Source organism: Castor canadensis, chromosome 3 (assembly GCF_047511655.1).
Source record: "Castor canadensis chromosome 3, mCasCan1.hap1v2, whole genome shotgun sequence".
Taxonomy (NCBI): Eukaryota; Metazoa; Chordata; class Mammalia; order Rodentia; family Castoridae; genus Castor; species Castor canadensis.
In genome coordinates this window covers 73,374,196-73,384,781 of record NC_133388.1, presented here as the reverse complement: position 1 = coordinate 73,384,781, position 10,586 = coordinate 73,374,196, and the positions used below count along the sequence as shown (strand labels likewise).

At 36.5% G+C, this 10,586-nt stretch overlaps 1 protein-coding gene across 4 annotated transcripts in view; it reads left to right on the top strand.

Annotated features, from left to right (window-relative positions):
• The first annotated feature begins 4,933 nt into the window (after positions 1-4,933).
• Nubpl (NUBP iron-sulfur cluster assembly factor, mitochondrial) overlaps positions 4,934-10,586 on the top strand; it is a 266,538-nt gene continuing 260,885 nt past the window's right edge. The window contains exons 1-3 of one of the 4 annotated variants that reach the window (XM_074068202.1): positions 4,934-5,094; positions 5,612-5,759; positions 9,313-9,347. In XM_074068202.1, the coding sequence (XP_073924303.1) occupies positions 4,987-5,094; positions 5,612-5,759; positions 9,313-9,347 (291 nt within the window). In that variant the 5' untranslated portion in view covers positions 4,934-4,986. Of the gene's footprint in view, positions 5,095-5,153; positions 5,319-5,611; positions 5,760-9,312; positions 9,348-10,586 lie in introns of those variants that run through there. The other 3 variants (XM_074068201.1, XM_074068200.1, XM_074068199.1) reach the window with 3 other exon arrangements.

Here is a 10,586-nt window from a genome sequence, read left to right as displayed (position 1 = left end):
AGGGCTTGACTGAGAGGATCCATGTTTAGTACTAGAGAAAAATGAAATGAAAGAGCAAGAGCAGGGCATGCTGAGGTCCCGTGTGACAAATACTTCTTTCAAGTTCTGATTGTGTGGTTTTTGCATCAGTACAGGATCTTCTTGGAAGCTTTTAACATAATATGTAAGACTATATTTGGTTATAAAGCAAGGCTGTGACCTTTGTTCAAGGATTCAGTTTATCTTACAAATCATAAATTCAAATGTCAAATAACCTATCCAGCTTTGTATTTTGGCATTTAGAAACTCATTGTATCACATTATGGAGGTGGATTTTTGGTCATTTTAATGCATATTCTCAGAAGTCTATCTGGTGTAATAACATATATACCTTCTTTTTGGTGGCACTAGGGATTGAATTCTGGGCATTGTGCTTGCTAGGCCAGTGCTCTGCCAATTGAGCCATGCCCCTAGTCATTTTGCCTTTAGTTTGTTTTTACCTGGTCTCTTGCTAACTTTTTGCCTAGGTTGGCCTTGAGCCACTATCCTCCTATTTCCACCTCCAATACAGTTGGGATTAGAGGTGTGTGCCACCATCCCTTGCCTGTGGCATAATTTTTTACACAGCAAAATGTCAAGGAAAAAATATTGTTTCCTTTCCTTTGAATTTTGAAAGTTAGGGTCCTTTAAGAGAATGACAGCAGTGGCAAAGACAATAGTTAGGAAGACATAAATAATGATACAAAAGCATGAGTTCTTGCTTATTTTAATTAGGATTACATTTGATTGCAAGTAGCAGAAAAGTCGAAAACTGTCTTAAATAGGGATATATTCATCTCATACAAAGAGTTCAGAGGTAGACTCTGCAGAAGTGAGGCAATGGGTCCACGGTGTCACCATATTCCAAGTTAATTCTTTTTGTTCTATCATCCTGTATCCTCAGTTGTGTTCACTCACAATCACAAGATAGCTTCTGCAACTGCAGGCATCAAGACTATGTTTCATATAGGAAGAGAAGGGAAAAACAAAAGTAGAGTTTTCCCCTTTTTATTTCTCTTATTCCACTCCTCCCACCCACACTTTTGGCAGTCTTGGGGTTGGAACTCAGGTCCTTGTTCTTTTACTTTTATTTGGGAAAGCAAGCCACATGTGAAGATGTGTGAGGGAAAACACACCTACACACACACCAAATTAGCTAGAACCAGGTCACATGACCACTCTAAGAAGTAAATAAAGCATTCAGATGTCTCTATTTTATAGCATGCAAGGAAACAATGGAGAAGGTGACTAGAAGTGGGTGTTGAGTTAGCCAAATTAGTATCCATCCTAGAAAGACTATTTAAAATTTCCTTCAATTGTGGGGAATAAAGAGAGTTGGAAGAACAGTGAGAATTTAGATAGCCCTCTCAATCCCTGTTTCCTTGCCATAGTTCACTACAGAGACTAGACATCCATCTGTTCACTTCCCCAGTCTCACATGCTAACTTTGCATAGAGTTAGCTTAAGAGTGAAAGTATGGCAGGAACACCAACTCTTGGTGGTACAGTTAAGCTGCTATACCAGCCAGGCCTTTTATTGTGTAAGATAACTTCTTGTGTGAGATAAGCCTCTGTTGATTAGGATTTCTGGGATTTGAGCTAAAATAATCTGTGACTGTTTCAGTTCCAAAGAAGAAACCCCATTACTTATTACCACTTTTCCTCTATTTTCCCAATATTAATTTCTAGTAGAGAGAGAGCGCAACAGGATCCCAAATCAGGAGGCTGGCTATGGGAACAGAATCAATGCTTCCGTTCCTCTGGTGGAGCTCAGTGTAGCGGGAGGACTATAGACTAAAACTGGTTGTTATGTTTAGACAGCAGGTCTCAGTGAGCCACAGGAATGGCTGAATGAAAGCTGATCCTGACAAGACCTCAAAGTTAAGAATGAGGGAACACTTGACAATGATCTGTGTGGTTAGGTAGGTGGCATCTTTATGGATGCTGGCATGAATCGAAGACCTTCAGGATTAAGTTCACCACACCATGTGGACATCTGGATACTACATAGACTCCCTGTAAATTAGCTACCCAAGGGAACATATATTGAATGAAATTAAGTTTTCACCATCTTGACAGAAATTTACAAAGAAATCAATACCAGTCAGAACAAACCAGATTCCTTTGACTATCTCCTAAGTATATCTAGGGGAATGTCTTGCATTGTTTTCTAGAAGGGAAGTATTTGTACCTGCTAGGTTGCTCATCCTAGGGAAGTAGTACAGACAACCCCTTTCCCTCTGTGGACATATGATCTCCTAGGATCTCCTTTCTTCTTACTGGCACTGACTTTTTCTGCTTGCCTTTTCATACCGCAGAAAATAGTCATTTCAGCCTTATCAGGCCTCAGGTACATTAAAATGAAATAACATGTCTAATGTGGTCTAATTTTTCTTTTGAGTCAATCTTTAATTGAATTTTGATTATGAAAATGGGGTCAAATGACTTAACACTTCTTAGGAGCTAAGGGAGAGGCAGTGGTTGCCGGAGAAGAAACAATGAATGTCTCTGTTGCTCTTCTGAAATTTTAATAGGCCTACTGGCAAACCAAATTAATGATTCATTCATTCTGTAAAGATTAGTTTCATTTGTCCCTCTTCTATGTTCTCTCTCAGGGAATGTCAGTTCTTCATCTATTTGTCCATGTGATAAACTTTTATCAACCCATAATCATCACAATAGTTAACATTTATTGACTATGTGTACTGTGTGAGAGCATTCTGCATGCATTATCTTAAACTCAACCTCACTACAAATCTATAAGTAGGTATTATCTATTCTATTAATAGACGGTGAAATTTAAAGATGTTAAGCCTTCAACTTCTCCTTTGGACTCCAACAATAACCTTGTGTCTTTTTGTCTCTGATCTTGACTCTCCCATCCATTTTAGCCCAGTAATCATAATATTTCTAAAACACAAATCTGATCATGTTTCATTCCTGCTTAAAACACTTCTCTACTTCCCTCAGCCCAAATTCCTTTATAAACCTTCCCTGTTTTAGGCAACTTCTATCCACATCTCCTTCAGTCACTTGATCCTCAAATTGCACAGATAATTTGCAGTTTTTTGATTTGTGCCTTTATTTTTAATGTATGTAGTAATTGCACATATTTATGGGGTACATATTTGCATTTTTTTCAGTTCTTGGGTTTGAACTTGGGGCCTAGAACTTGCTAGGTCACGGCTCTACCATTGGAGCCATGCCTCCATCCCCGTATTTGTGGTTCTTAACAGTCCATTTCTTGCCTCTGCACAGCAACCTTGGAGCTGTTCTCTCAGCTAACTCCTACATCTTTACCCTGCTCAGGACTTAGCACAGTTGTCATCCTATTCAGAATCATTTCCTGATGGAACTGAGTGACTTTTTGTGGTACTCCTGTGGCACCCAGCACTTTTCTCCTGAACTTATTACATCAAACTGTAATTCTCTGTTAACTTATTCTTTCTTTTGCTCTGGAGTGTAAAATCTGAGTAGAGGGATTATGTAGTCCAATACTCAATACTGTGAGATTAGTCTGGTGCTCGGCATGTAGTAGTTACTAAGTAAATATCTGTGAAATGAGTGACTCTTAAGATGTCTAGAATTCTCAAAGCTACTTGGAGAGAAACAGATATTCAGCATTTCTTGTTTATTGATGGCTGTTTCCCTTATTGCCATGCTTTTCACTTTCTATTCATAGAAATTGAGCAGGAAAAAATCTTAAGATTAGTTGAGAAAACATGGTACAAAGTAATATAATAAGTGATATAAAACAAGCTAAAAGTGTCAAGCCTAGTGTAAGATAAAGAATGCAGGATGAAACAATAAGCTTGTGGGAGAGAAAAAGCAAGGAGCTAAATGTTTTTTCAAAGTTTCCTAAATGGAATGTACTTTGCTGATAATATCTCATTTAATCATTACAATAATTCTTTGAGGTTGTTCTTCCTGTATTAAAGACATGAAAATTAAAAATAAGTTTAGAGCAAAAGAAACTAATTTTGTATCTTTGATACAAGTTATCTACAAATAAGAATCAAATGAAAGAAATTAAAATCACGCTTATGATTATGGAGATTACGTGAGGGTAAACTATGCCCCCAGGAGATCCTTTTGCTGGGCCTGGCCTGGCTTCCTCAATCACTTTTGAGCTCTTTCTTAAGGCAATTTCTTTCATCTGCCTTGTGTACAGGGATACTTCCTTTCTCAAACTCACTTAAATTCCTTTTTTTTTTTTTTTTTTAAATAGTGCTGGCGTTTGAACGCAGGGCCTCACACATGCTAGGCAAGTCCTCTACTATTAAGCTACATTCCAAGCCCTTAAATTCCTTCCTGAGCAAATCTTGCTTTATTAGCCCTGTTTGTTCTGATTTAGCTAACATTTTTTCAATCTAATAAAGCACCCAACCTCTTTCAGGGACAAGCAGTGACTAACAGAGAACGGAGTATAATTGTAGATCATGCAGTTAAAAAAAAAAAAGGTAAAATCCTTAACAGTGGTAGTGTTTAAGTGACCATATACAGTACTATGCGGTAAGAAACCCTGAAGCCATTTTCAAATTCCATCATTTTCAACTTCTGTTACTTCGGATCAAGTCTTTTTAAACTTTTTAAGTTTCAGTTTTGTTATTAATAACAAGAGGGGGGCTGGGGATGTGAGTAGCAGCATGCTTGCCTAGCTTACGTCCCCAGTACCGCAAAACAAAACAAAACAAAACAAAACGCATGCCAGTAAGTCTCTGACTATTCTGGGACTTCCGTAAGCACAAAACGAGAGGTTCTATATAAAAATGCTTCGCAAATATTTGATAGAACGTTGCAAAATATTTGTAGCTGGCGACAACAAGGACCAAGACAAACCCGGCACCTGGGCTGAAGAAACCCTGAAGCCGGTCGCTAGGGACAGGAAGCCGCGGGTTGCCATGTGACGTCATCACGCCGCGCCCGCCGCGCCAGTTTTCCCGCAGGGCTCCAGGAAGCACGCCGCGTCATGGGGTTTTGGGGGCGCTTGTTGCGCTTTGGTGGGGTGTCGCTGTGGCGTGGTGGTGGGGCCGCTGTCCCCTTCGGGGGGAGCCGAGTGCTGGTTTGTGGGCGCCAGGTCCGTGGTGCTGCGGAGCAGGCTGGTGGGAGGGAGGGCCCCGCGTTGCTTGGGCCGGTTCCCCAATGTTCCTCATGGGGTCCGCCCTCTGGAGGCCCCGCGAGACCTCAGCTGCGGGATTTCTCGCTTTCCCGCGTGGACTGGCCGAGGTGCAGCGATGCACCGGACTTCTTTGCAGCATGCGTGTGTGTGATGCACGTTGCTCAGTGGGTTTTGGTTCTGTAGTAAGTAGGTTACGGAGAAGGAAAACTCGTTGAGGAGCTAACTCCCTACAGAGGCACCTTCTGACTTGCCAGGTTTTAAAACCAGCACATCCTGTCAGATGATTTGCAGTTTAAACCATGTATCTGCAGTTATGATCAGTGACAGGTGAACGGCAAGTAAAGGCTGAAGTAGTGGAGATGAACAGAATTAGAAAAGAAAGCCCTCTTGACCCCAAACCCCAAATTGTTTTTACTTTTACAGCATGATAATTGAGATGGCTTATTTAAAACGTTTTATTTTATTTGTTTTAAAGTTATCTGGCGCTGAGAGTGAGACTCTAAAACAAAGAAGAACACAAGTCATGTCCCGAGGACTTCCAAAGCAGAAACCGATAGAAGGTGTCAAACAAGTTATAGTTGTGGCTTCTGGAAAGGGTGGAGTTGGAAAGTCTACCACAGCAGGTAGTACAGAATATTATGATCCTGATTAAAAAGTGCCAGCTGGCAAATGCACCCAGTTAAATTGCCGATTTTCTTTTTTAAGCTTAGTATTGTGATGTTTCTAACAGCTGGTTTCTCAGTATCAAGAGTTGATAATGGGTAGGAACTTAGATCATGGAGTTAGACAAAAAACATGGAACCAGATTGTCCATCCTTAACTGATACCTAGTTTACTTAACTGAATAAGGAATGATAGATAACCTCTAATAGGATGGTTACACGAACTAACCAAACTGACCACATAGCACAGTGTTTCCTCCATGGTTAAGTGCTCAGTAATTGGTGGCTGTTATTTTTTAAAACACCTAGCAACTTTAATGCTAAATTATTTCTGATCGTTTCCAGTCTTTATTAATGTACATATAGCTGCATTATTTGCAGTGAGATTGTTTTTTATGTTGTTGTGACCGTTTTCATTTAACCATAATGTAGTTTTCACCACGTGCAAAGTTAAAAAGATAATAATTGAAAATGCTTGAAAGGTTTTAGCATTATTTTAATTATTTAAAATGTAATTTATCCTGTATATCTTTTATATTAGTATACTCTTGAATAGAGATTTTTTTTTTGGTGGCATTTTGATTGATTGTAGATTTGCCACTAAAATGCTACTTTTAGAACCCATGAAAGAAGTGCCATCAGAAGTGGAAGAATTGCCAGGCTTCATTGGCTCACGCCTGTAATCCTAGCTTCTCAGGAGGCAGAGATCAAGAGGATCATAGTTCAAAGCCAGCTTGAGAAAATAGGTCAGGAGACTCTATCTTGAAAAAAAACTTATCACACACAAGAAAAGGGCTGGTGGAGTGGCTCAAGGGGTAGGCCCTGTGTTCAAGCCCCAGTACCACAAAAAAAAAAATATATTAATAGTCAAGACTAGGATTATTTTCACAATTTTTCAAAAGAGATCTTTCATTTCTCAAAAGATTATTCTATTGAAATAATAGAAGAAGGAAACTTCTTCCAGTCCTATTCCTTAAAGATAACTTGAACTGTGTTTCAGCTTTATTGGGCTATATTGACAAATATTAAGTCTATTCAAGGTGTAAAATTTGATATTTTGATAAATGTACACATTGTAAAATGATTTCCACGATCAAGCTAATTAACATGTCCATTACCTCACACAGTTACCTTTTTATGTGTGTGGTGAGAATATTTAAGATTACTTTCTTAGCGAATTTCAAATATACAATATATTATTGTTAATTATAGTCACTGCTATACATTAAGTCTGCAGAACTTACTCATAACTCCAAGTTTGTACTTTGACTTGTATTATACCCTTGAACTTGTATAATTAACTTGGAATCATAAAGCATTACCTCATACTGAATTTTCAATAAGAATGGCTTCTAATTCAGGTCTTATATCGCAATCCTTTTGTAGTTGATGTTTTAAAAAATTATTTTCTTTTTATTATGTTTTATTTTGTTAATTTTGGAGTAGTTCTAGACTAACAAGATGTTTGAAACTTTGACTTATTTTCAAACTATTAGCTTAAAGTTGTAAAGCATATATTTACATTAAAAATTTTCAGTTCCATTGAAGTCAGTGACATTTTGAAATAAGAAAGACCAGATGCAGAATTCTGTGGCTGTTGTTAGAGACCCTACCGGTATAACAGTTTTTGTAGTTGTGCTACCAACCTCAAATTCTACTATATTCCATTTTACCCCTTTATGACCTGAGGGGAACTGTGGATAAGTTTGTCAGATGTTTTAAAGAAATTAGGATTTGTCAACTATTGTATTTGTGATATATTCCGTATTGATTACTATTTGACAGACATTGTCTTATTATTAAAGATGGTTAGTGATTTGTTCTAAATGAATTCATGCTGTATCCTATACACTTTCATCTGCTGCTAACTAAGGGCCTGCAATTAGTCTGTTTGATGTTTTGTTTCTAAGTTTAGAAGCTCTTAGTATTTGGTTCTAGATATGCTTCTTCCTATTTTTTTGAGAATTTGAGGTACATCTACCCATTTTCAGTGGTGTGAATCTTTTTGCATGCTTTGTGATTATGTGGACTGGATAAAGATTGGAAGTATTTTCATGATCATAGCCATAAATCCTGTAGGTTTTGTACAATGTACTTTGTCAGATCTAGAGGCTAGCCCTTCTTTAAAACAGATTGTTCATTGTTTTTAGTTGGAAGATGATCTGTTGCCATGGAATATGAAAGCAGTTAAATAGGAAAATGTATAAGAAAATGTACAGGGCATGACACATGGAAGGTGCTTTAGTAAATGTTCCTTCCTCACTGTTTCTCTGTTAACATTATATCATGTGTTCTAAACTGCTAGTCTATAATTTTTTATAACAGCTCTGTCAACATACCCCAGTCTTAGAAATAGTTTATTTCTATGTACCTGTTGGCATTATATGTCTTTGCCTTGTATGTGTTCCTGTCCCAAACTATTTCAAAATGCTTACTATTTGAATATGTATGCCAGAGATGTTTGGATTAGAATGGTGACATTTGATTAATGTCACAATGAACCCAACTTTAAGGAACTATTCTCTAGAAGTTTCTGTGTAGATTAGATTCAGGTTTGATTATGTTTACCTATCATATAAATTCAGAATTACTTTTTAATTTATAAGAATGAATTTATCAAATTCCATGCCTAAGGCTAAGTACTTTACATATAGTATTTCATTTAATCCTTGCAACAGTTATGAAGCAAAAATAACTTTTAGCGGAGGAAACAGATTATTGATAGGTAAAATAACCTACTTCAGGTAGTGGAGCTGGAATTTGAACTAGGTCAGCCTTAAAATTTATGTTCTGAACTACTTTAAAGGAAACAACCTGATATAATTTATAGCCTTGTTTTGTAAGGAAATGTGATTCATAGTATGAGGATCCATTCAGGCTTGGAATATATATTACTTTAGGACTCTCTTCTCAAATGTAGCATGTCCCCATTGCTTGGCTAAGGATGCCTTTGGGATTGCTACTCTCCTCCTTTGTTTCTGAGATTCCCTGGCATAAGCAGTTTTGGGAAACACATTTTACCCCCTTACCTTTTACCTTCTTTCCTTCCCTCTGTGTACAGTGGCAACTTTTTGTATACATGTGTATTTATGAGTTAGATAATTGGTACTCATACAAGGCCAGCATTTACTTTTAAAAGGTAGTACTATTATATCCATTTTTACATATCAAATGATTGGTAATTTTTCTACAAATAATGCTTTTGAAAATGGAACCATATTTTTGTTAATATATTTTTTTCTTTAAAAAAACTAAGTGGAGTACTTTAAGAAAATTCTAAGAGGTTATAAATGGGCTATTTAAAATGTTAGTTTTGGGGTAGGCATCTATTGGTAGTTGCAAAATTATTTTCTTTTTTGTCTTGTTATTTTCTGCTTTCTCTATTTCTTGTTCCTTACAAGTAAGGGAGACACATTAAAAATTTCTGTGTTTTGGTTATTGTACTGAAAATATAAAAGGCACAATTAATTTTCATACAAGGACGGTTACTAAATTTAATTTTTGTTTCTTTCAGTGAACCTTGCACTTGCACTAGCAGTGAACGATTCAGTAAGTATTGATTAATACAAATATCAATTTATTAAAATGTTTTTAAGGCAATGATAAAGACTATACTGTTGTTTTTCAGTTCCTCTGTCAGAAGCTCTTTAGTGTATTTGCAGTCAGTTGCATACCTTTAAGGAACCAAAAATGCTGTCATTGGTAGTGCTTTCATTTAGTAATGATGATGCATTTAAGTGTCAGCTGATATTGTATGCATGTGTCCCACAAAAGGCTTTCATGTTCTTGGATGGAAGCCATATGGTAAACCAGTTTTCACTATTTTGATCTATAGAAGTATTATTCTGGGTTCAATTTTTAGTGTTGGTAATTCACTTTTTAAAAAATTTCTTTCTGGTGGTGGGATTTGAACTCAGGGTCTTGCATTTGCCAGGCAGGTGCTTTACCACTTGAACTGCACCTCCAGCCCAGTTATTCATTTATTTTAAAGGTAAAAGATATTATATAAGTGATGTTAGTCCATTGGAACTAAATTTGAATAGCATCTGTGTGCACCATAAGACTGAAAATTCACACCCTCTCAAAGAATTAACTGTGGTTAATAGTTTTATATATGTCTTTTTAGCTCTTCCTCTTTACATAAAAAATTTAAATACATGCGTGTAGAATATGTGCATACATTTTCTGTGCTATACCTTATTCTTAGTGGCTGCTGCTTTAATGTTTGACCAGAACATATTTAACCAATTCCCTTTTGATGAAATATTCAGGTTGGTTCCTTTTTTTCTCTCTTATTCTAATGATACAACAGTGGAATTTTTATATTATATTCTTACACACTATGCATTGATATTTTTGTAGGATAGATTCCTAGAAGTAGAACTACCAGTTCAGAAATGAGCATTTTTTAAATTGTCATACCCCTAAAAGTTTATTTTTTATTTTAGCTATAGTTTATGGGAATACCCCATTTAAAAAATATTTTCATCAATGTTAGGTATTATCTTTTTAGATATTTAAAATAAAAATAGAAATGAACAACGTGCCTATTAAGTAACTCCATAAATTATCAGTTAATAAGAACATACATACATATTTCAGAATCGATCTTAATTTCTTTCAAACTTAATTTATCAGATGCATATAAAAATCATTTAATGCGTTTAGCTGTGGCTGTGTTTCTGATATATTTTGTACCATTATTATGCAATTTTAGTTCCCAGTAGGTTGCACATGTAGAAAAATAATGCAGGGAGTCCAGAATCTGTTCGATTTGAGACCTTGGCA